The sequence below is a fragment of the Notothenia rossii genome (assembly GCF_949606895.1).
Source record: "Notothenia rossii genome assembly, chromosome: 5".
Lineage (NCBI taxonomy): Eukaryota > Metazoa > Chordata > Actinopteri > Perciformes > Nototheniidae > Notothenia > Notothenia rossii.
Window position 1 is genome coordinate 61511592 of NC_136903.1, and position 27541 is coordinate 61539132.

The following is a 27541-nucleotide window of genomic DNA, read 5'->3' on the forward strand; positions in this document are numbered from 1 at the left end:
ATTGCCAAAACCCCAAAAAATACGAAGCATCTTTTGAGTTAATTTAGGCCATGTAACTAATTAAACAGCACTTACTATGGTATGATCTTGCTTGAAGTGAATACATCTGCACTTTCCTTGCTGTCATTAGTTTGAATCTTTATAGTTTTTGCACTTATTGTTAGTCGCTTTGGACAAAAGCGTCAGCTAAATGATATGTAATGTAATGTCACAACTTTAATTTGCCTTACTCGCCATGAAATGTTATTGCTTAGGTTAATCTGACCAAGCCTCCGACATAAGTATTGGTTCTTGGTTCTTGCCGAGCAGCCAAGTGGGGCCAGCTAGGAACCGGTTTTCGGTGCTTAGAGCCAGCCTGGCTGTGCGGGAAACAGGAAGAACCAGAGCTTAATCAGGCTTTAGCCCGGAACCGGCCCTGAAATCGGTTTGGTGGAAAAGGGGCATAAGAGGACTTTCATGGCTCGAGTCACTGTGGGGTAAAAAGCTGTTCAGAAAGAGCTGAAGAAAGAGCTAAGGGCAGCCAAGGACAATTAGCTAAGCCCGTCTGGAAAGTCGTCTTGAGGCTTGAGGCTCACATGCTACAAACAGTCAAGCATGGCTATTCAGGAGACCTAATGATCTTAACTAGGTCTTCAACCGGTTTGATCATCCCACCCCCATCTCAAAAGGACAGCGGGGGTCACCAACATTTGGCAGCAGTTCCCCCCCTTCACACCTCTTCTTCTTCTTCGATTGAGTTTGACACCTCTGATCTACATGCTCCACAGAGCCTTCACAAAGCTGGAGAAGCTGCACAGCTCCCTGAGTTCATGTTCTTCGACTTCTCCAGCGCATTCAACACGATCCAGCCACACCTGCTGGCTGAGAAGCTGTCAGTGATGCAGGTGGATCACAGTCTGGTGGCCTGGATAACAGACTACCTCGCCAGCAGACCTCAGTGTGTCAGACTGCAGGGAAGCGTGTCTGATGTGCTGGTGAACAACATTTGTTCACCCCAATGAATTGTGCTGTCACCATTCCTGTTCACCCTCTACACCTTAAACTTCCGATTAAACTCTGGCTCAAGCCACCTACAGTAGACCTCCAGTAGAGAAGTTCTCCGATGACTCCTCCATTGTCAGCTACATCATGGATGACAACAAGGAGGAGTACAGGGCCCTGGTGGAGAACTTTGTTGGCTGGTGTGACAACAATCACCTCCAGCTCAACATCAGCAAGACTAAGGAGCTGGTGGTGCACTACAGGCAGAGCAACAAGAGGCCTCTGACCCCCATCACCATCAGGGGGGAGGACAGTTATTTGTGCCTGTAGCCATCAGGCTGCACAATCAAGGGTTAACCTATCAATGAACTGCTCTGAACCTTAATAATATTTACACTTTATGCACATACAACTTATACCCACACCTTTAATGTAAAGATATTTAACATACAGTATCTGTTCTGCTCACATATCTGTATATGTGTATGTACATTCACCGGATCATAGTTTAACTCCAGTTTAACTCCCTTATTTTGTTATTACCATGAATACGCAAAAATGTCCCAAATTGGGATCAATAAAGTACTTATCTTATCTTACTGTTAATATATGTTTTTTCAGGGTTTATTATTTTATTATTTTAATTCCCTGTATATTCCACATTTAATATCTGTGCTTCTTCTTATGCTGTTGGTGCTTGACAGGTGCATATCCCTACGGGGGAATATTAAAGGTCTATCTTATCTTATTGCACGTGTCAGTCACTGTACCATTGACCTTTTATAGTTTAACAGTCTTTATGTTTTTTCTGCAGTTAAATAACAAAGTGCTTACTAAGTTACTGAGTGTCTGTTTTGTAGACTCACCCCGAATGGCTCGCTGAAAGCTCTGGAGCCGCTGTACAGTGGGTTTGCGATGGAAACCAGAGCTGGCTTCATCCTGCCGCCTGCAGCACCGTCCTCATCCTCGTTCTGTCGCAGAGGAAACTCTCTTAGCTTTACGTAGCAAACATCTCATTGATTGTAATTTATACAGAATAATGTTTATGTTTTACATGTTTTGATATACTATGGCTTTTTAAAAAAAGTTTTTTTTATGACTGTTTAGAAACATTTTCATGACCTAATGTGAATTTTATGACATACTATGCTATGACATTCTTTTTGACACACTACACTATACTATGATTTTTCTATGACTTTTTTGATGACTTTTGTAGGACAAACGATAGCTTGGTGATCAGGTACAATTCTAAGAAGTCCACAAAAAACATATTTCCGACTCAAAAGTCCAGAAACATCCTAATCTGATCTGCTGCATTCATATTTACATGTAATCATATTTAGCCTTACCTTTTGACGGTGGTGAAGTTTTACAATTTTTTCACACAATGTCCCCACAATGTCTCCTGTTTTGCACTGATTGCTTTGTGCCACAGCTTTCTAATATGTATCTAATTGAAACGATTCTTGGAGAAAATCCTAACAACCAATAATGAATTTTCCTAAACACTTAATTTTTTCTGTAACTTCACAAAGCTTTGCACAGTACAGTCATCACATGTACTCCTACTTATAGAAAGTAAATCCAAGTTTATTAAAAAAGCTAATTTCACAATCTTAAACTGAATGTGCTTCAAGGTAAAAACAAATTGAAAAAGAATATGCAAAGATCTTACAAAAACATAAAATATTGTTAGTATTATTTTAACAATAATTCGAAAATACACATTTTACCTGCTCACAAAACACTTCAAACCCAAATGAAAGCTTGACTTGAGCTTAATTTAGAGTTAATGAATTAAGTCATGAAATATTTCACTTCTCAACCGTGTGTGCGTGTCTCACTCTGAAATAGTGGAAGCGGAAAGCGTCCGTCTTGTGTTTGAAGACGTAATAACCAAGTCCAGCCAACACACACATCAGCAACAATGACACCAAGATGGCCGACACAGTGCCACTCGAGTGGGTGTGGCCTCGGGAAGAAGCACGATCGGATATCTGGAGAAGACAGATATGACAAACACACACATTACAAGTGTTACTAAATATATAGGGAAACCTTACATTTTTTTCTTCAACAATGCTTGTTTTTCACACACACACACGCACGCCACACACACACCACAAGGCATGGCAACGCTTTGCTGCACTGGCATCATGGAGAAGTGACTCTTGGTGGCCAATTTTGATGACTATTTTTAATGACTCATCCCAGTCTCACGGTATTTTGTGTTATCGTCACAACATTTAATCGTGTTCACCAACACCATTTTCCCCATGCGGCAGGTGTGTGTGTCTACAGAAGGTCCCATTGTGATAGAAACGGTTCGCCACTGCAAGGGATATAGTAGTTATCAAATAAGTATAAGATGTGCACAGTTATGATAAGTTTTACAGATGTAATGCACTGTTGTTGGGGGGAGAGACCGCCCCTTCCATATGAGTGTGTGTGTACGGCGGGCATGAGGCGTGCATGACGGGACGAGTTGTGTTCGTATGCGGAAAAGTCATGCTCTCAGTGCAGTCAACGCTGGCTTTATTGCTACTGTATCCGTAGCAACCCACGCAATAGTTGGGACTCTGTACTGACGTCAGTAAAAAAGGTTTGCCGCCCCAAGCGCAATTGTCAAACTCCGCCTATGATTGCCAGGTAGGTTCACACATACGAGGAATTTGACTTGATGTTGTGGTGCATACATAAAATAAGGTGTTAATGCAATATTAAAAAACTATCAACAGAATTGCGTTGCCAGGCAACAGCTTGGGGTGAAAACAGTATTTCCGGTCTAGAACTTTGCATAGTAATCTGCAGTACTCATCAACTAAAAACATTAGTTTATCCTTGTTAATTACACAACATTGATTGGTTTAAATTGTGTACAATGCTTTTCATTTCATTTCATTTCAAACCTTTATTTAATCAGATTGGTCCCATTGAGATCATATATCTCTTTTTCAAGGGAGACCTGCAGCATATAGGTTCCACATGAAACATAACAAAATAAAGGACATCATACATCATATTTACAGGAAACATTTACATAGTTATAGACATTTACAAGTGCCCATAGTATCAATGAGCATTTCGTTTAGGCTAGCTTTAAAAACATGCAGAGGAATGAAATTGCTCAGTTTCAATTCTTGCTGAAGATTGTTCCAAGCAAGTGGAGCTGCGCACATAAAAGCTGTCTTACCTTCCTTCCTTTCCGTCCTTGCTCTTGGCACATCTAACAAGACTACATCATGCAATCTCAGACAATAGCTGCTTGCAACTCTCTGTGTTATCAGAGAGCAGATATAATACGGGGGTTTACCCAACAAAGTTTTATAAATAAACGTGTACCAATGACTGAGCCTCTTTACAGTAAGTGATGGCAAACTTGCCTTGGCATACAGTGTACAGTGATGTGCAAGTGCTTTACAATTTGTAACAAATCTCAGTGCGCTGTGATAGGCAGCATCTAACTTGTTCAGGCAATAGGCAGGTGCATTCATATACAACAAATCACCATAGTCCAGCACAGGTAAAAAGGTCAGAGTGACTAGCCTTTTCCTGGCCTCAAGTGAGAAACAGGACTTGTTTCTGAAAAAGAAACCTAGTCTAACCTTCAGCTTTTTAAGCAGGTTATTGACATGAAGTTTAAAAGTAAGACAATACCTAAAAAGCCACATACCTAGGTATTTATAACAGGTAACCACTTCAAGCACTTGTCCTTGCATAGTAACAATATCTAAAACAGGCTTTTTTAGCTTTTGAAAATAGCATTACCTTGGTTTTATCAACATTTAAAAGAAGCTTAAGCTCAGCGAGCTGAGTGTGAATAATGTTAAAAACAGCCTGTAATTTAACACCAGCCTCCTGAATGGAGGGACCTGCACAGTACATAACGGTATCGTCCGCATAAAAATGTAAAGTAGCTTCATTCACATTTTCACCTAAACTGTTGGACCTAAAACAGAACCTTGAGGAAAACCATTAGCAATGTTTAACCACTCAGAAGACAGCCCATCAAAGTGAACATATTGGGACCTTTCAGAGAGGTAGTTCACAAACCACCCCACTGCATGGCTGGATATGCCAATACTGAGTAGCCTCTGCTTTAAGATGCGATGATCGACGGTATCAAACGCTTTGGAAAGGTCAATAAACAGAGCTGCACAACTCTGTTTATTATCTAAAATACTCGTAATATCATTCACCACTTTCATTGTCGCAGAGATGGTGCTATGTTGCTTTCTGAAGCCTGACTGATGTTTAGACAGGATATTATTTTTACATAAAAAGTCCTTCACTTGTTCACTCACTTGGCGTTCGAGCACCTTCCCCAGAACTTACAATTTAGATATTGGCCTATAGTTATTTAAAATAGTTGCCTCACCTCCTTTTAGTAAAGGCAAGACATAAGCTGACTTCCATACTTTTGGAATTGCATTTGTGTTGAGGGAGAGGTTGAAAAGAGTAGTGAGAGGAAGAGCAATAAAATCTGCAGCTATCTTTAAAAAGAAAGGTTCTACGTTGTCCGGGCCAGCTGGTTTCTTAGGATCTAACTTGGTTAAGGCTTCATGAACAACATTAACAATAAAAGGAGTAAAACTGAAAGGGTTTTCCAGACCGCATTGTTCAGAGTCACGGATTGGGGTGTTCACAGAAGCAGCGTTAGAAACAGAATCAAACAGAGAACCACAGGACACAAAATGCTTATTAAAGCAATTTAACATGGTGGCCCTGTCCGATATAGTGCCAGATGCTCTGGTAAGGCACAAAGGTAGCTCATTACGGATATCACCGGTGGAAATTAATTTGATGGCTTTCCAAAATTTCCTAGGATTATTTAGGTTTTCTGTGGTTACTGACAAATAGTACTTCGACTTAGCACTTTTGACATGTGAAGTGAAGCTATTTCTTAGCTGCCTAAAATGCAGCCATTCTACCTCTGAGCCTGATTTCCTAGCCTTTGCCCAGGCCTTGTTTCTCTCATGAAGGAGACTGGACAGTTCAGCAGAAAACCAAGGATTGTCTCATCCCTTTACTCTAAATTTACTTAGGGGTGCATGTCTATCAATGATCTCAATAAAACCAAGATAAAAATAAGACCATGCAGTTTCTACATCAGCACACAGATCGATTTTTACCCAATCAAACCCAAACAGATCATGAACAAAACCCTGCTCCACAAAATGTTTTATGTCTCTCTTAATAATAATACGAGGTTTAACCTTTAGGACCTTAATGTCCCTAATTGTGGCTACAGCACAGTGGTCACTCACATCATTTGCAAATACTCCCACAGTTGAGTATTTATAGGGAACATTAGTTAGAATGAGATCAATTGGGGAGGATTTATTAGGGGACTTAATGTTAGGGCGAGTAGGACTGTCAACAATCTGAGTAACATTTAAAGAGATACAAAGGTTTTTAAAATCCTCTGATACTGCAGTTAACCAGTCCCAGTGAACATCTCCAAGTAGCACTATTTCCTTGTAGTCTAGCTGCGATAAAAGATTTGCTAGCGAAGACAAGGAGTCTTTGACAGCTGAGGGGGGTCTGTAACAGCCCACCACCATGACCTGTTGTCCCTTTGCCACTTCTATATTTAAGGCTAAAAATTTGAATTGCTTACTGATAGATTTGGAAACTAATGTGGATACACTGAACTTATTCTTAACATAAATGGCAACGCAACCACCTTTATTAGGCCGGTCGGAACGATACACATTATTAAGGCATTTAAGGCAATGTCAGAGGCCAAAATAGATTTATTTAGCCATGTTTCTGATAAAACAATGACGTCAGCGTCAGTCGAGCTTGCCCAAATGCGGACAAAATCTAGTTTACCTAACAGACTGCGCACATTCAAGTGGATGAAACCCAACCCAGACCTAGCTTTAAAATCAGCAGGAGTAGCGATCTGACTACTGCTACTGGGCGGACCAGGGTTAGGTTGTACATTTCCTGACAGTAATAGCAACAAAAAAAACAGGCATCTTTTCCTCTTAATCGACACACATACATTGTCATCTACTTATGACTTTTGTGTTTTTAACCTTAAATTCGGAGAAACAAATAGTTTTTTTGGAGTTTAGGATGGCCGAAGACACTTCACTATCCATAATCCTCAGCTATCGTTTGGGACTACAGTCCCTTTGCTTGACAATCCCTGTGATTAATCTTAAAGCTCTGTTATTGGATGTTGGAGTGGCAGTGTGCCAAGGTTATGCCGTGCGTCAAACAGCTCTATGAAATGGAATGAAACCACGGCAGACTTTCCAAAACTGGACTTGAACTACTACTAGGGAAGGTGATTGTCAAGTGCCAACAATCAGGAGAGATATTTGATAGTGGGTGCTTGAAAAAACTAAACATTTATCTGCAGATCCCTGTGAAGTATATGTACATATTCATTACTCATTATTCTCTACTAATAGTTAATTAAAGACTTTAGTGTATATAATGGCTATTTTGCACATCCCTTTCAAGATTTCAAGATTTTATAAGGTTTATTGACATATCATATACACAACTACGGTGTAGTTATGCAATGAATGAAAAACATGGGTCGCAGGTTCCTCAAAAGTGCATTACAAGACATCTATCAATATGTGTGTATACCTCCACCATTAAACTTTCATATTCTGCACATTTCTTATACTATCTACATACATCTTGTATAAGAGTATAATTAATATGTATAAAATCAGTTAAAACTAAAGAATGCAATTCCTGAAGAAATTGCAAGTGGGAATGCTTTATGCTGAAAAGCTGACGCTAAACTGCTATGCTGAAATGTAATGTGTAAGAAGAAAGTGAAGAATTTAGATTGAAATTATACATGAACACTGGGGGCTTGAATGTGTGATGAGAGAATAAAAGAAAGTAAAAAGGCTTTGAAAAGCAGCAGAATATTTGAACTGCAAACTTCTGAACTAACGTGATGGTGAATGATCTGTCGCCATGGCAACGGCATTTGATGACACCCCCTAGGACCAAACTCCGCACAATAGGGGATTGGGCTTTCTGTGCAGCTGCTCCTCATCTGTGGAATTCCCTCCCAGACCACCTGAGGACTCCACAGACCACTGATGCCTCCAAAAAAGGCTTAAAAACCTTTCTTTTTAAAAAAGCTTTTGATTAAACTTTTGTTTATTTTGTTTGTTTTTATTATGCCTCATGTAGCACCTTGGGATTGCTGTGAGCAATGAAAGGTGCTTTATAAATCTAATTTATTATTATTATTAATATGCTTAGATGCGTTGATGGCTGCATCGTTACAAAACCTGTGAAGTTTTGGGGCGTTTGGAGCATTTTCACTGAAGTTATGAGGAAGCCGTTTTCATGGTGAGCATTGTATGCCATGACAACGGCATTTGAAGAAATCTCAAAACTGTCCCGTAGATGTCTTCACGGCTGGACTGTTGGCACACGTGAAGTTTGAGCACTTTTTAAACATTTTCATAGGAGTTATAGCGACATCATGTTTTATTGCGAGGGATGCGTTTCCATGGAAACGGCATATGGTGAGATCTCAGATTTGACGTAGAGCTGTTGAGGCATGGACCGGTGATATACAAGTGATGATTGGGGGACAATTGGACCGTGTTGATGGGACTTACAGCGACATCATGTTTCATGGCGAATGATCCATCGCCATGGCAACGGCATTTGATGACACCCAATAATACGCTTAGAAGCGTTGATGACTGCACCGTTACCAAACCTGTGAAGTTTTGGGCTGTTTGGAGTATTTCCACTGAAGTTATGAGAAAGCCGTGTTTTATTACATTACTCTCTATCTTCTCTTGATCGCCCTCTCTCTCTTCTCTCTCTCTTCGTCATATGATGATGACACCCCATAATTGACGTAGAGCTGTTGAGGGCAGGACCGTTAACCTTTATCTGAAGTCTGCTGCTCTGAGCATGTCAGTTGGATTGATGACATCATCGTTTTCCATTACACAGGTGTTTATATTTGAGCTAACGAGCTCTGTAGCGATCACAGGTTTCCATTGTTCTGAATGAGAGATAAACCTCTTACATGTGAACGTTTTGTGAAGAACCGTAACAGACATCTGTGAAATTTGAAACGTGAAGCATGTCAAGGAAGTTGAGTATCTGAAGTGTAATTTTTGTGTACTTTCGGGTTAATAATGTGGCCTTTTTGGCAGTTTAACTAAAGGTGTGCGGCTGCTACCGTGAGGAAATATCTGCCTGAAATTACAATGGGCTTTGATGGAGGCATGTTGAACGTTTTTGTCACTTCATGCCCTCAAGAGGCATTTTGTTTAATTATTTGTCATTTGTTAAGCTACGAGATGTTTTCCTACGTTTGTCATGATAAATTATGTCTCAGGAATGTAGGGTTTGGGAATTATGGCAGTTTTAAAAAAATATATGAAGGCAAATTTCAAGATTTCCTACCCTGTAGCTGTGACATCACGCACTGTAGTTAATGTTAAAATCTGAAGAAAACCTCTAAAACAAGGTCTGAACGATGTAAAATATCTCTAAAAGTAAGAATCAGATTTAAAAGTTGTTTTACACGAATAATGTCAGAAAGATGTGTAACATTTTAAAGTTGGAATGAGGTTTTTGAGTGAAAGTATGAATGAACAGTTAGCAGTTGAAGTCGCATGAAGATTTGTTGAAGTCTGAAGATTTTTTCTCCATTGACTTCAATGTTAAAAATGTGATGTATCTCTGGAATTATGAAAGTTATGAATGAGAAAAGTAATAGCCATCGATTCCCGACCGAGCTGAACGTTTTGATGTTTGAACGGTGTTTCTGCAATGTTCAATGCGGGAGGAGAAGCGCGGCAAAATACCAGCAGAATAATAATACACTTTTAGTCCGTCGAATAACAGTTAGTAAGTAATAAGTGCTTCAACATAGTTAATATTGCAGGAAAGTTGATTGTCAAGTCCCAAAATAAACCATGCAATATATTAGACTTTAAGTACTTGTCAGGCTTAATATTTATCTGTAGACACCCCCAAAGCTTTTTGCTTATTTAAAAGAAGACCTTAACCTAAAGTATTCTTTAATGTTTGAATAAAGGTTAATTAGTTTGTCTGTTTTGCACATCCTCACAGATGTAGCGATTCATTTCAGACAGTTTGAAACGCGAGGGCCGTGATTGGTACTTGATCTGCCCTCGCTCAAGGGAAAACCTCCAGCTTGACTTGAGACCGCCCCCGTGATAGATAAATGTAATTATAATGAAGCCAGCTGCAATGGATCATTGATCCACCAGGGGGTGCAGTGGGGTTCCACACTGGAGCTCATGTGAAATAAAGTCAGATACAGTACGCTGGATGTACAGCGGAACTTTAAGATCCATGTGTCACGGATATCATACTCTGTGCTAAATAAGAGACATGTAATCATTTACAAAACATCACCATGTTGTTATTTAACAAAATAATGTTGTTTAGTCGAAAAAAACGAACGGGAGAAAATGCAGCCCGGCTCTCGATTTTTAATCCTAATTTAATTAGACCCTCCAGAAAAACGCGATTCTGCGATCGCAGAATTTACCGCATAATCAGCAAAATGGCGCAGATTTTTAAAAGGCCGCATATTTATCAACAGGCCGCATAATCCCCGCATTTTTCCACACAAAGTTGAGAAGAAAAAAAAGTTAACTCGTCTTGACGTGACGTCTTCAGCTCGCGCATCACAGAATGTAAACAACACTGTATAGAGTGAACGTGTGGAGCTCACACGATAGAGAAAACACCAAGATGAAAAAATCTAATCCATCTCATTTACCGACGAACATTTCTACTAAAGACCGGGAAAAAAGTGGGGGGAAACTATTCTGCACCCCGTGCAACTGTGTGTTGGAGCATAAGAGAAAATCGACGGTGGCGACACACTTTGATTCATTCAAACATTCGAAAATGCTTTCTGCTGCTGCGGACAAGAAAGCCATTCAACTCACGTTCACCGAGGCATCAACCTCCAAAACCCTTTCGAGGGCTACAAGAAACGAAGTGAGTAGCCTACAAGATTGAAGCTGGTCAGATAACGAACGAGTAAATGAAAACAGAATGAGGCGGAGAAGTGTGTGTGTGTGTTTGTGTGGGGGGGGGGTGTGTGTGTGTGTGAGATTAAAATAGCCCAATTGCCTTTACAATAAATAAACATTGAAGTGTTTAATTGAATAGTAAAGGGGTTTAACGTTAGTGGCAGATTGTGTGTGAGAGAGAATAAATAAGACAGCCCAATATTTTAAAAAATTGTTATTCTTTTCCCCCGCATATTTAGCATATTTCGCAACTTTCCGCATATTTCGCAACTTCCGGCAATTTCACCGCATAAAATCACATAAAAACCCTGCATGTTTAATCGCATAATCAAGGATTTTAGCACGCATAATCAAGGAATTTAGCCCGCATAATCAAGGATTTTTGCCCGCGTTTTTCTGGAGGGCCTATTTAATCATCATCTTCACCACGATCATTTATGTTTATGTTCGCCGAATTTACATGAAATCACTGACACATATGAATATACTGTATTCAACTTCATTAAAACGTTATTAACGTGCCTAAACTCAGTAATTCACTAAAAATATTTATATTTTAAATGGAGCCTCGTCGGCAGATCAGGATCCCAAAGCGTAGTGGAGGGATCCTGATCTGCATGAAGGGTGTTATATTCCCCATAAGGAACAAGTCGCTGCAAATTATCCCGCTTATTACATGGCCACATTCTCAACAAAGTAACGACATGACTCCCAATATTAATTTAAATGCTTTTATGGATTTAGAAAATGTTTTTATTGATTTAAAAAATAGTTGTATGTATTGATTTAAATTGACATGCATCCGCTAAGAAAAATAGTCCGTTGTTACCGTTTTTTAAACAGTCTGAATGAAAGGCAGCTCTCTCCCCCCTCTCCTCCTGATCTTTCTTCTCCACCAGCTAAATTAACTGTAGGTTACTCTGAGTGACCATAGACTGTATGTGACAAGCTTACAGTTAGTGACGTAACAACACCATAAAAGCTGGTGGGTTGAAAGCAATACGGGAGGTAAAAATAACTAGAATAATTGTGATTTATTTATTTAACTAATGGCCCATCAACCACAGCTGTCTCCCCCCCTCCCCCCCTGATATTTCTTCTCCAGCAGCTAAATTAACTGTAGGTTACTCTGAGTGACAAGCTTACAGTTAGACACAACACTGTCATTGCAAGTGACCCTCAGTTAGTTGACTTTTATGTTCAACTGCTAAATTCGTTACTGATAAAAAAGGGCTTCTACTGTACCTAATTACCTTAACACTAGAACCGCCAGAGGTTTTTGTATAGGCCTACCTAAACCCGTCAAATCCCGCTATTAGAATGCAATTTTTAACAACATAGGGTGCTACATAACACACTTTCAGGAAAAGTCACGGACTAGGAGACTTTAATATTTTATTGAAAAAAAGTTACATTGCACACACACAACACACATCACACAAATTGACCCGATTGGCGGTTCGAGTGTTAAATAAACTCACTAATTAATGAAACCAGTTCAATACGCATTATTCTTATCATTCTTTATGAGCGCAGAAATAGTCTTAAAATCAGATCTGTTTTTTAAATGAAATCTGACGGCAGGCAGTTAGCTCTGATCACCTATGATAAATGCGCCACACCAAATCGCTGGCCATTCAGCCACAGAGCTCCCTCTATACAAATCAAACTGTAGACGGTGTGAAAGCACCTATTGTTTTAAATAATGGTCGGAATGTGACCTGTGAGCCTTCTGAATTACCGTGGGACAGCACATTCTAAACAAAAATGTTCAATCAATAAAGTAACATCTTATCTTATCTTATCTTAATAATATCTTCATATTAATAATAATAATAAATCATACAGTATGTGTCCGAAAGGGAGCAGGAGGAAGCAAACACAAAAATATACAAAACATATACTGCATATTAAAGCAAACGATTTTAAAGGTAAAAGTATGAGCATAACAAATAAAGAAGTGTAATGTAAACATTTACATTATTATTATGATTATTTAATATATAAAGACTATATATTATTGAATTACAAGATTAGATATACTTTAGTTGATCTAAAATATTGATGTGTTCAAATGCTCTTCAAAACACAACTGAAAGTCCATGAAACTTGTCTTTCTGTATTTGTGAATGAAGCACCATCTCCTGGTTAAAACCTGAAATTGAAAATCTGGCAACGCCCTCTTGGAAAATAGTGGGAGGGCTTAACATTCATCTATACTGTTCTTAGGCAGGTCGTAGGTAGGAAGCTATAAGCTGGAGTCTGAAATTAGGTGCTACATCTGTATTAATATCTTTTCACTTCCGGCACTAAACATTTTTATTGTAGAGATCACTTACAGTATCTTCTTGATTTTTTATATTCTATATTTCTATCATTGACCTTCTACTTTCCCCCTATTTTGTATGTACTCTTAATATTTGTTTCATCGAATATAACATATTCAATAAAAAAATGCAATAACGTGCTTTAACCACTTGGCGGTGCGTGTTAAAAAACTTTCATGTTTAAGGTGTTAACACAACAAATTATACTTGTTATTATTAGTGTAGGACACTTATGTATGTATAACATCTGAAGATGTGTAGTTTTATTCATGTTTTCCCATCATTTTACAGGATATTGCTATAATATTTGCTATGTTTTACTTCTAGACATTAATATCTGATTTGTAAAACATCATAGACAGAAAGGTATATCCGTAATTTAATTGTAAGCTATTGAAAGATGTGTCTCCCATCACCCAAAACCCCTGACTATTCTCTCAACTCAGTATTTACATTCTTTAATTCAAAGAAAATCAATAATATCTTAAAAAACTACAAGTCCCTGTCTATCAGCTGTGCACCTCTACCTATCTACCAATTGGATGAAATATAAAAGTCAGCCGAATTAGTATTGATACTGCAAGGAGATGTATTGTGTGAAGAGAAATTGAAGATGTTGTTTAATTGCTGATATATTTATGATCCACGTCACGTATTCAGTTCTCATTCATAACACTCCGTTCGATGTCTCACTATGGGATGCGCCTCATCGCGGAGCAAACAGAAGCATCAATCTCATTACGCCAATCCTGATTGGCTGGTGATCTTGATGTCAGCGTCAGGGAATCCACCCCCTATAAGTAGCTGCGCTACGCCGCATGCGTCATTCAAACACCTCTTCTCGCTTCAGAGCACATCTCTATATTGGTAGCCGGGCTAGCTCACACAGTCCACAGACGGAACCAAGCTATCCAAGCTAACTTCGGTCGACGGGCGCTCGCCGGCTACTTCTATATATACTTCTGCAAGAAGACTGTTAATACTAACACACCAGTTAGTATTGCAAATCGACCTCGCCGTTTTTTCTTCAGAAATAAAGGTAAGGTTTTGATTTTTTCAAGCTAGCAACACACGTATTGCTAGTTTGTCTTCCCTCACTACCGACACCACGGTAGCGAGGATGTTTTTTCTTTTTCTCTCTCACACCAGAGTAGAAGATAAAAAAGGTATTAACACACCAGTTAATATTCTTTGAGAATAAAATCTACACCGTCGCTTTTTCTCCGGATTAACGACAGGTTGTGATTCTCTTTTCTCAGCAACGCACCTGCTACGAGTGCGTCCTTCCCACGTCGCCATAATGGCGGACAAGATGGACACGTCTCTACCTCACACCAGAGGAGCCAGGAAATCGGAGGCTCGGCTCTGCGGCTGCGGGTTGAAGATTTCGGACACAGACGCACACCAGGTCTGCTCGTCCTGCCTCGGGCTGCAACATGCCCAGGAGGCTATCGACAACCCCGGCTCATGCGGGCATTGTGCCCGTTTCACCGTGAAGAGCCTCCGCCGACGGTTAGCTCGCCAAGCTAGCTTGTCGGGTCAGGACTCCCTCATGTCCTCTGATTTACCGGACGGAAATCAGGAAACGGGGGCGTCCGCCACAGAGATGGAGCCCCGCACTGTGTCGGTCTGGGTCTCATCAGTAGTGGCAGCTGCAGAACCGGAGTCCCGCGCCGTGTCAGGCTGGGACTCGGTGGCAGCGAGGAACGTGCGAGCGGGGCCCCACGCTATACCAAGCTGGGGCCCCCGGCTGGACCTCACCATGGTCTCGCCCGCAGAAGATGTCCTGGAGTTGGACTATACGGAGGACGAAGAGGATGAAACCTCTGGATTCCTCCTGTCCGACTCTGATGAGCAGGAAGAGAACGTCTTCATGTCATCGGCTCAGGCTGCAACGCCGGGAGCGATGGCTGCTCTCCCGGGCGATAGCACACCAGCTTCGCCTTGTCTGAGTATGGACCTGCAGGCCGTGTGTCAGCGTGCCGCAGCCAGACTAGACATCCCATGGCCCGAAATGGCCAAGGAGGCCTCCAGGTCCCGTTATGAGGGGAAAATATTGCCCCAAGCAACGAGGACAAAGAGGCAACTCCTGCCGGTCTTCCCGGAGATGTTGGATGAGGTGTCGGTCTCGTGGAGAGACCGGCTCTTCAGCAACAAGGCCCCAATCCAGGGTGCCTCCTCCCTAGACTGCGACGGTATGGAGAGGCTAGGCCTGCTCCGCATACCGCCGATGGAACCGCTGGTGGCAGCTCACCTCCTCCCGAGGATGGCGACTACACCGAGTAGGAACCCCACGCTGCCGGCAAAGGCGGACCGGTTCCAGTCAACCATGACTGAACGGTCCTAAACAGCCGCAGCATTGTCTGCCAGGGCTTTGAACATTTCCCCGCTGCTAACCGCTTACCAAGCGGAGCCTTGCGAGGATCTGTCAAGTAATCCTGGACCGGCAGTACTGGACGAGATAGCCGCGATCACGGACATCTGTCTCCGCGTTCAACGCTGCGCCGTCCAGGCCACGGGAAAGGCAATGGGAATTATGGTGGTGCAGGAAAGAGCTAGATGGCTCAACCTCACCAACCTCCCAGACCGGGAAAGAGAGGATGTGCTGGACATGCCCATCGTTCCCGAGGGGATTTTTTGGATCTGCGCTCGCTTCTATGCAGAAGAGATGCGAGTCCAAGAAGAAGGAAGACGAGGCCCTCCACCTCTGTCTTCCTCGAAGGGTCCAGCCGCTGCCTTCACAGCGGCAGTCCTTCGCCCAAGCTACCTCAGCTGCTCGGTTTAAAGTACCGAAACAGCAGAGGTCACGGCCCGCCCAGGCAGGAGACGAGGGCGAGTTGGCCCAGAAAATCTCCGGTTCCGGCTGCAGCCCAGGCGCAGCCAACCCGGAATTTCGGCCAGCAGTCGAGGAAGAAGAAGCTGGCGGCCTGACAGCCTCCTCTTCTTCCCTCGGTGACGGAGCTGGAAGGTTCCCCAGCATCAGATGTGTTCCCGCTGCCTCGAGAGATGCCTCAACACCGTCCTCAAGTGCACCAAAACACATGTCACAATATTGTTCTGTTTTCTTGGATAAAGCATTTTCCGCTGACGCATCCAGGCCTCAGACTGAGGGCGCAGCTCAGAAAAATCAAAGAGAAAACAATGAAAACAATAAAAACCAATAAACAGCCCGCCATTTGTTCCTCTTTTGAGAGCAGCTACGGCCTCTCTCAAAAGGCGGACAATGAACGGGTCTGTGAAGGCACCGCTGGCGGAGATATATCAGCTGCTGTGCGGTCAGCCGTGGCAGCTCCCCCTACGCAGAGACATACTGTCTCAGGCGGGGACGACGATCTTTCACCCACATCCGGAGCGCATGGCCCTATGGGCCTGGCCCGTGAGTGGTATAATCTGAATGCAGTGGGTCTCCCGCAGAAGGTGATAAACACTATTCAGAGTGCAAGAGCTTCCTCCACTAGGTCTCTTTATGACTGTAAGTGGAGGGTGTTTGAGGACTGGTGCCTTCAAAAAGGGCACACCTCTTTTCAATGCGCTGTGGGAGTGATTTTATCATTTCTACAGGACCTAATTGATAAACACAGAGCTTTCTCCACGATCAAAGTCTACCTGGCTGCTATTGCTGCATGCCATGTGGGTTTTGAGGGTAAGACGGCCGGCCAGCATCCTCTGGTCTGCCGTTTTATGAAGGGAGCTCGCAGGCTCCTTCCTGTTTCCAAGCCACTGGTGCCCTTATGGGACTTGACAGTGGTTTTAGATGGGCTCACTCGAGCCCCATTTGAACCCCTGGAAGAAGCTGACATGAAGCACCTGTCACTCAAGACAGTGCTGTTACTGGCCCTGGCATCCGCCAAGCGAGTCAGTGACATTCATGCGCTATCTGTACATCCTTCATGCACTCAGTTCGCCCGAGGGTTAACGAGAGTGTTGCTGAAGCCCAACCCTGCCTTTATACCTAAGGTGGTTGGTTCATGTACCCCCATTGACATTGAGGCATTTGCTCCGCCGCCGTGTCCCTCCGGAGAACACCAGCCAAATTTGCTATGTCCAGTCCGTGCTTTACGCACTTATATGGACAGATCAAAAGAGTTTCGTCATAATGACCAACTCTTTGTGTCCTGGGCTAACCCTCAGAAGGGCAACCCTGTTACTAAGCAACGGCTCTCTCACTGGATTGTGGAGGCAATTGCTTTGGCTTACACGAGTCAGGGTCTGCAGGCACCTTCGGGTTTGCGTGCTCATTCGACTCGTGGTCTGGCTACATCCTGGGCTTTGTTCAGGGGTGTTTCCATCCAAGACATTTGTGCAGCAGCGAGCTGGTCCTCGCCGCTCACTTTTGTCCGCTTTTACAGATTAGACGTCTCTGCTACCAGTGTGGCCCATGCAGTGCTGGTTCCCCTGCTGAGTTAGAGCTCTAACTGTTAAGTTCTGGTTGGTCTTGGTGACTTTTGAGATAAGCTCGTCTGGCAATACGGGAGCTACAATATCCCATAGTGAGACATCGAACGGAGTGTTATGAATGAGAACTATAGGTTACTTACGTAACCCCAGTTCTTAGAGTAACATGAAGTGAGATGTCTCACCAGACGGCCCTCCTTGCTATGGTGAAGTGAGAAGAGGTGCTTATTTTGAATGACGCATGCAGCGTAGCGCAAGCTACTTATAGGGGGTGGATTCCCTGAAGCTGACGTCAAGATCACCAGCCAATCAGGATTGGCGTAATGAGATTGATGCTTCTGTTTGCTCCGCGATGAGGCGCATCCCATAGTGAGACATCTCACTTCATGTTACTCCGAGAACTGGGGTTACGTAAGTAACCTATAGTTTCGGTGGCAGTTCTTCCAGTTTGTCAAAAGGTCTTCTAATCAGGGCTCTATAAATAAAGAACTACGGCAGATGTGTAATATTTAATGCAGCGAAACCGTGTATTACAATGCCATTATGTGATGACTTTCAAAAAAGCATGCAAACTCGAAATAAAGTATTATTATAATTTTTTTTTTTATGTTTTCGGATTTCATATTGATTATCGCATAAACACCATATCCCAACGTGCATTGCGGCTAAAACATCCAATCAACCGAGCTTCAACCATAGCTGAGGATCTTGGGTAATCAGTTCAGTGTGTATCGCCTACGTCTGTTTCCGGTGATTTTATTTTGAAATTCAGTTACTGACGGCAGGCAAAAAAGCCCAAGATTATAGAATCAAACAAATAAATAAAAAACAAGGATAATTGTGTGTTATTTAGAAAAGAATCACAAATTAGAAGGAATTTTTTTTTTTTTAAATACAGATTTCAGTATTCTGAGGCTCTGAGCCCCATTTCTTTTCCTCACGGACGGACAAAAAAGTCCGACATTATACGATTTAAAATAAAATCAATAATCGTGGCTTGATATTGAGTAAGAAAATGTTTTTATGAACCACACAGTTTCCGGTCTTCCAAGACCCGAACGGACAAAAAGACGTGGTGCAGGCACAAAAAATACTACTAATAGAACTACATCGCTTTTAAAATCGTTCTGTGTGACACAAAAAAAAGGGGAAAATCGTGTTGGTGAACAAGAATCAATAGATTAAATATCGTGACTATAACACGAAATGCCGTGAGACTGGGTTGAAATACTATAAACGACGACATCAAAAAACATACCCTATCACGTTTTACTGTCCCCAGGGTTGCTTGGCTCTACTTTATTTGCCCAAAGGAAAATTAAAATATAACCAATTAAAATTAATAATTAAACAGGACTAACACCCCTGCCTGAAACGCCTCCATTGAACTCCTTTGTTGAAATGTCATCATTAATGATAGCTTTTGACTAATGTTAGCTTTTTACTTCTGGAGATGGCATTTCCGCAAACATTTTTTGCCACAGAGATAATTTCAGCTTTAATCCGAAATGGAATATAAAAGTCTGAATACACAAGGGAACCCGGGCGTTGCTTACTTCCAAGTCGGCCTAAAAAAGCACGCCATCTATGCACCACTCTATGGACATTGTCACAATACGTGTGTGAAGGAGATGAGCACTGAATATAAGTCACTTTGGAGGACAAAATACCTATTTAGATTATGGCTGCACATCTTTTGGGATTTGGGATCATCTTCTTGTATCCCACACAGTTGTGGTGTTAATTGCAACTCAGCTGAGTCTTCATTTCATAAATACAAAACACAGCCATCTGCTCTTTACTCACAGCTGTAGCTGGTGCCTAGCAATAACAAGCGGAAAATTCAATTTAGCATGAGGAACGGTTGGTTGTCACGGCGCGTTCTGGAGGCCATGCTCATGCTCTGTTGGTGGGATATTTGCATTTACATTCTTTTTTTTTAATGATAAATATAATTGTTTTTCACTGAATCAACTGATTAGTTCACCAGAAAGCAGGACAATTGTAAAAGCTTACACTAAATGTGCACTTTACATACTGTTCTTTACACCTTTTTATACTCTTCTTATTTTATTAAATAGTTACTTTTTTCACATTTGTTTTTAACATTTTCTCTTCTTTTGACAGGTGGAGGCATTTCAATGTAGCTTTGTTTGTTATTGTTGTCTATTTATGACTCATATCTATGCTTTACTTTGGTGAATGTACGCCAATAAAAAACCTTGCTGCATGATGACAGCTTTGGGATAAACCATTATAACTTACAGGTGCAGGGGGCGCTGTCAGTGGGGACTCGATGATGTGGATGATCCCATTTACAGCAGGAATGTCCCACCCCACCAGCAGCCGCTTGTTCACCAGCTTAAAGCTCTAAGGGGAAATCATTAGAAAGCCGAAGACACAAATCATAAACAAATGGTGATAAAATATCTCTGAAAACAATATCTTAAAGCTCAATCCAAAACTAACCTGAACCAAAGAAACTGGCTTCACAATATAATATTTTATATATTGCAAATCCAATTTCTTTTGGAAAAAGAACATTGCAAAGAAGCACAACACAACTTCAAATGGGGGAAAAAAGTACTTTAATGTTTAGAGGGATAATATTAAACTCTAAATACGCTCAACCAAGCTTCCTATCTAACATATTAGAATATCTTTGTTTTTGTGAAGCTCTATTGTCTTATCATCATATTGTGTTTTATGTGTGTTTCTCACCTCATTTTTTCCATAGGTAACATTCAGATTGAACCCAAGTCTGGATACAATGACTTCTTGGTGCTTCAGATCCTTAAACGGTCGTCTGCTGTGATTGGCTGAGATGTGATACTCAAGATCTCTACCAGACAGAGTCTACACACAGAGAAACACACGCACGCACACACACATTTAAAAAATCTCTGCAGTCCATGTCCTCTGTTTGAATCATTTACCGAAAACATTTTCATCAGATAATCATATCATATCAAATGAAACACAGTGACAAAACACAATAATGAAACACAGTGACAAAACACAATGAAAACATTTTTTTTAAATAACTGTGCTCTCTACGCTCCAATGTTAACGGAGTGATCAATAGTCAACTAAATAATACTAAATATTGTAATAAAAATATTGTAAATATAATATGGCTACACTTCATTTTAATTGCTCTGAGATATAACAACTTTATGACCTATTACTACTGTAACTATTTCCTAAAAGGTAACAAATACATTTTTTTAATTTTTTATCTTTTTTATTTCAGTTAAAGGTAGGGTAAGAATGGAGAAACCAGCTCGAGTAAGCTAGAATTTGAAACTACACAATTGAAAAACATCTGTCCCTTCCTTCAGAATTCCTTAGAGAGCCCCTCCTCCAACACACACAAACGTGCACATGACCAATGAGGGCACGAGATACATTTGTGAACGAGATGGAAGGCTGACAGGCAGGTAGTCCATCCAGTTATTTTAGCCGGATCGGCTAAAATGATTGGTCGTGCTTTTTGCAGCGCCACGGCTTCCACAGATGAAATATTTGTATATATTTATTGTCAAAGCATTTCATTTATTCATTGCTATCGGGATGTTAAGAGCTATCCATGGAATATAACAGAAAGTGTTTCTGAAGTGAATTACCTACCCTACCTTTAAGTATGTTTCTATCCTGCTTTTGTAAATGTCTAATTCTTCATTATTAAATGTTGATATACAGTTAGATATAAATATAAAATTCACCTGCCTTCTTTGAGCATTATATAAACTCCAAATCATTAAAACAAGTTAACTTAAAAGGGTACCTGAAGTTGGTATTTGAAATGCATTTAGTTATAGTTATTATTATTATTATTGAAGGGTACATCACCTGGTTTGGGGCAAAGCCGGCATTGTGAGGAACAAAAAGCGTGACCTCAGACTTCCTGTGAGACATAAAGTCAACGAGCTGTTTGCCCTCCGTAGACGAGCCGCTATAGTCCAACAACAACTTCACAAAGGGAGGAGAAAGAAAGAGAGGAATGTGAAGTTATTTGTTGTTAAAACTTTAAATCCACTCAATAATTCTTTTTCATTCATAAAATGCAAAAAGTGTAATAATCACATAAACAAGTCAAAAGGTATTTATGCATGAAGATGATAATGTGATTTTGCTCATCAGAACCCCTCTCGACCAGCAAGGACCACAGGGATTATAGTTTGTATTTTGATGCGTTGATCTGTTCCTGTCGGGATTTGGGAGTCAAAATATTGATCCTAGGCCAACAATTTATTTTTGATTTTGGTATGTTCCATTTCCAATTGCGGTCGTTAAAGTCACTGTGTATGATTTTAAAAATGCCACTTTCCATTCCAACAATGGTAGTGTAGAAGTTTTGAGAAAATGGAGACAAATCACTCCTATCTCTTAACACATTAACACAGCTCGAAACTAGAGAGACAACCAGTGCTTCATTTCTGCATTCAAACGAAGCTGTTAAAGTTGAAATAATTTGAACTTCGAGAGTAGCGATCTGCAAAAATTAGAGCAGTGCGCGACACCGAGAGTAGCACTTAAACCTGGGCGGTAACACTGTTCATAGAAACAGAATGGCAACGTCAGTTCTATTTCGTAACTACTGACAGCCAGAGGCGGTGCCTTAGCACTAGATATGTCCATCGCACGCATTTCGAGTACCTAATAACAACAAAGTCACCTGTGACCCACGTGACGACGGCTACATACGTATATGTATATTGACTACCTGTGAAAGAAATGCTGATATTAGCTTCAGCTGGATAACACACAATTATGATCATTATTATTATTATTATTATATAATAATAAACATTGTGTTTATCTGTCAGATAAAGCCTGTGTTTAACCACAGATAATGGTGAATGAAATTCATAGAGGCCGCTACAGTAGCATCATTAAAAGAAACCTGCATGAATATGATTGGATTCTTTTAGTCAGCTTAAAAGCTGTAAACAGCTGGCGCATGAGTCCTTGATGGTGACATTTGAATGAGGTTGTCGATCATGCAAGCACAACACTGTGCTTGAAACAATGATGTTTAAATAAAGCACATTCACATTTACCTTGTAAAAGATAGAGAAGTTGCTGTAGGATGCAAGGACGCTGGTCAGGACGCCATTACAGAAGTCTCCGTTTCCAATGTAATCGGCAGGACACACACACGAAACATCTGCCAACACACACACACACAAGTTTATTTCAGCAAAGGAACCCTTACATTTGAAATTAATGCAATTGGTGGTGAAACTGTTTCCACTTATCCATTTGTTAAGGCACAGAGACTTATATAAGCAAACATTCTGAAACAAAAACATTTTGTGGTTCCAAATTCTCAAATGTGAGGATTTACACATTTTGAGACTTTTGTTTCTGTTTCATGATTTCATTCTGATTACCTTTTTTCATATTTTATGAAATGATTGACATTATTCTTATGAACCTGACAAAATCAGATATGTTGGATTTATAATTATATTACAATAAAGTCAATAAATCTAATCTAATATATATTTTTATATATTTTCAAATGTTAAAATTATAAAATGCCACCAACAACCCTTAAAGATGAAAGAGTATGACCAGTAGTATAAAGAGATAAGTGACAGAATGAGTAATGAAAATATTCGTCGCGAATTATAAATGTGTGTCTGAGTCATCACCAGAATAGACAAGGGGTTTTGTGATGCTGAAGCAGACTTAACAAAAACAAACGAAAGCAACATATGCCGTTTAGGAGCTGAAATCTGGGCCGATTAAAAAACATCTTCCTCTGTCTGAACACAGACTGTGCTGCCGCAGTACCTTTGAGCCTGAAGCAGTAGGCATCGTACATGCTGCTCTGGTCCACAGGTTCTTTATAAATAACCAGGCCCACGTGGTTGTCTCCACACTTGACCGAGGGGAAGCGGGTCGGGTATCCCACCTTCCCCCCCTCCATCCAGCCGGCCACGCACAGATGCATCCCCAGCTGTCAGAGAAGAAGAACAACAACTGCGAGATAAATGGTGCATCACAAGTACCAGCATGCACTGCTGAAAAGTATACTTCAGTATTATCAGTATAAAGCAACGTCTACAACTAGAAAATTCAGAGACATTTTGACTGTTTGACTGAAACTTGGGTGCGCGTCCCGATGCTAACATTGCCCCCGCTGAGTAAGTACTAATAGCATAAGTTGTATTGTTAATGGCGTTGCCATTTATGTGAAGAATACGTTTTGTGTAACCACGTTGGTTTCCAAATCAATTAGTAAACAACTCAAATATTTAGCCTTGAATATTGAAGTGGCAAAGGGCCAACAGGTCATGGTGGTGGGCTGTTACAGACCCCCCTCAGCAGTCAAGAGGCGCTTTCACACCGGAGTACTTTTCCAAGTATATTTCCGATAGTTCTTGAAATGTTGCGTTCACACCAAAAAAAATTGGAACTAGAACTTAGTTCATGAGAACCTTTTCACCCCCTTTTTAGTCCCTGCCAGAGAGCAGGTACTTTCATGGGAGAAAAAGGTTCCCATTTCTGATTGGCTGGGCGGATTGCAAACCACGCCCCGTAAAACTCGGAAAAGTTTTGTGAAGCCGCCATTGTATTTGCATTAGCATTATTAGCATTAGCATTAGCCCAGCGCACCAACGGAGAGAGACTAACTTATGGCAACACAAAAAAAAAACATGGGAGCGGTGGAGTGATGAGGAGGTGTCTGCGTTCTGGCGATTTACTCGGAAGGCTTCAGTAGAAGCTGCTGTTCTACTGTTAACTACAGTGTCAGAGGATTTTAAAAACCTTTGTATGTCATTAAATGTTACACAGATTGTAGACAGTCCTACTCACCCTAATATTACGTCCCCTAGTAAATCCTCCTTAATTGATCTCATTTTAACTAATATTCCCCATAAATACTCATCTGTGGGAGTATTTGCAAATTATGTGAGTGATCACTGTGTTGTAGCCACAATTAGGGACACAAAGGTCCAAAAGGTTAAACCTTGCATTATCATAAAGAGAGACACAAAACATTTTGTGGAGCAGGGTTTTGTACATGATCTGTTTGATTTTGATTGAGGAAAAATTGATCTGTTTGATGATGTTGAAACTGCATGGTCTTATTTTTATCTTGGTTTTATGGAAATTATTGACAGACATGCACCCCTGCGTAAATTTAGAGTGAAGGGACGAGATAATCCTTGGTTTTCTGCTGAATTGTCTATTCTCCTACATGAGAGAAACAAGGCCTGGGCAAAGGCTAGGCAATCAGGCTGAGAGGTAGACTGGCTTCATTTTAGGCAGCTACGAAATAGCTTCACATCACAAATCAAAAGTGCTAAGTCTAAGTATTATCTGTCAGTTACCACAAAAAACCTGAATAATCCTAGAACATTTTGGAAAGCAATTCAATCGATATCCACCGGTGAAATCCGTAATGAGCTCCTTGCCTTACCACAGCATCTGGCATTATAACGGACAGGGCTACTATGTTAAATTGTTTTAATGAGCATTTTGTGTCCTGTGGCTCTCTGTTTGATTATGTTTCTAACTCTGCTGCTGTGAGTACCACAGTCTGTGACTCTGAACAATGTGGTTTGGAAAACCCTTTCAGTTTTTCTCCTTTTACTATTGATGTTGTTCATGAAGCCTTAACCAAGTTAGATCCTAAGAAACCGGCTGGCCCGGACAACGTAGAACCTTTCTTTTAAAGATAGCTGCAGATGTTATTGCACAACCTCTCACTACTTGTTTTAACCTCTCCCTCAGCACGAACACAATTCCAAAAACATGGAAGTCAGCGTATTTGTCCTGCCTCTACTAAAAGCAGGGGAGGGCACTTTATTAAATAGTTATAGGCCCATCTCTAAATGGTCAGTTCTAAGGTTCTTGAAAGCCTATTGAGTGAACATGTAAAGGAGTTTTTATGTAAAAAGGACATCCTATCTAAATATCAGTCAGGCTTCAGAAAGCAACATAGCACCATCACTGTGACAATGAAAGTGGTGAATGATATTGCGGGTATCTTAGACAATAAGCAGAGTTGTGCAGTTCTGTTTATTGATCTTTCCAAAGCGTTCGATCATCCTATCGTGAAGCAGAGGCTGGCCAGTATTGGCATATCCAGCCATGCAGTGGGGTGGTTTGTGAACTACCTCCCTGAAAGGTCCCAATGTGTTCACTTTGATGGGCTCACTTCTGAGTGGTTAAACATTACAAATGGTGTACTGTACCACAAGGTTCTGTTTTAGGTCCACTATTCTCCATCTATATCATCAGCTTAGGTCAAAATGTGGATGGAGCAACTTTACATTTGTATGCGGACGATACCGTGATGTATTGTGTAGGTCCCTCCATTGAGGAGGCTGTTGTTAAAGGTTCCATGTCATGGCCATTTCTACTGATCATAATTCCATTGTTGAGGTATACTAAAATAGATTCATATTGTGCAATTTTCCAAACTCACAATAGGTTAAATGTTGATAAAACTAAGGTAATGCTATTTTCAAAAGCTAAAAAGACACCAGAGACCACTTCAGATATTGCTACTGCGCAAGGAAAAATACTTGAAGTGGTTGCCTCTTATAAATACCTTGGTATCTGGCTTGATGATTGCCTCTCTTTTAAACTTCAGGTCGATAACCTGCTTAAAAACCTGAGGTTGAAGCTAGGTTTCTTTTTCAGAAACAAGTCCTGTTTCTCACTTGAGGCCAGGAAAAGGCTAGTCACTGTGATCTTTTTACCTGTGCTGGACTTGATCTGATCTATATGAATGAACCTGCCCATTACCTGAACAAGTTAGATGCAGCCTATCACAGTGCACTGAGATTTGATATAAATTGTAAAGCACTTACCCTATATGCCAGGGCAGGCTGGCTTTCACTTACTGTACGGAGGCTCAGTCATTGGTACATGTTCATATATAAAGCCATGTTGGGTAAACTCCCATCACACAGAGAGTTGCAGGTAGCTGTTGGGAAAATATTTTCCAAGGTCCATAAATTTGACCCAGTTTATCAGTTCAAACTGTCTTGACTGAGCACACCAACCTGCAACCTTGGCTGCTGTGCTCTCAGTGCTCTGTCTCCCTGTTCCTGCCTGTTGGTGTCAGCTGATAGAGGTGTTATGATTCTATGTTCCTGCCTGTTGGCGTCAGCTGATAGAGGTGTTATGATTCTATCTTGTTATGCAGCATGTTGATTATTCTCTCTGAACTAGCTAAATACATGGGTCTGGGGTAGAGTTCTTCAGATTTGACGTGGCAACTCTACCGTGAAGTCAGAACCTCTGGCTCTAGGACTTGTGATGTGAATTCTCCGGCCGAAGCTCCTAAATAAACCATCAGTGTTTGACATCAAAGCTCCTGCTCTTCCCGTGTCTCCTTCATGAGTCGGTGACTCCCACTGCATTGCTAAACAGAAGTTTCCCTTACAGTAGCTATTGCCTGAGATCACATGATGTGGTTTTGTTACATGTGCCAAGTGCAAGGACTGCCTCAGGTACAAAAGCTTTTATGTGCGCAGCTCCTCTTGCTTGGAACAGTCTGCAAAAATATTTGAAACTGAGCAAATTGGTTCCACTGCATGTTTTTAAAGCTCGGATAGGTGCAAAGCTATTTGATACTTTTGGTACTTGTCAATGCTTATAGGTATGTAAATATGATATATAATGTCCTTTATAGTTTTCTGTTGTTTTCTGTTTCATGTTGTACTTGCTGCAGGTCTCCCTTGAAAAAGAGATTGATGATCTCAATGGGACCACATTACATTACATTACATTACATTACATTTAGCTGACGCTTTTATCCAAAGCGACTTACAATAAGTGCAT

General features: G+C 41.0%; 1 protein-coding gene across 4 annotated transcripts in view; it reads right to left on the reverse strand.

Annotated features, from left to right (window-relative positions):
* The window catches only part of stab1 (stabilin 1), a 161778-nt gene that overhangs the window by 17980 nt on the left and 116257 nt on the right, over positions 1 to 27541 (reverse strand). For all 4 annotated transcript variants that reach the window (XM_079682469.1, XM_079682470.1, XM_079682471.1 and 1 more), the window contains 7 exons: positions 23534 to 23699; positions 22795 to 22901; positions 21584 to 21703; positions 20453 to 20587; positions 19997 to 20101; positions 2829 to 2981; positions 1848 to 1952 (listed from right to left, as the gene is read on the reverse strand). In XM_079682469.1, the coding sequence (XP_079538595.1) occupies positions 1848 to 1952; positions 2829 to 2981; positions 19997 to 20101; positions 20453 to 20587; positions 21584 to 21703; positions 22795 to 22901; positions 23534 to 23699 (891 nt within the window). The remainder of the gene's footprint in view (positions 1 to 1847; positions 1953 to 2828; positions 2982 to 19996; positions 20102 to 20452; positions 20588 to 21583; positions 21704 to 22794; positions 22902 to 23533; positions 23700 to 27541) is intronic.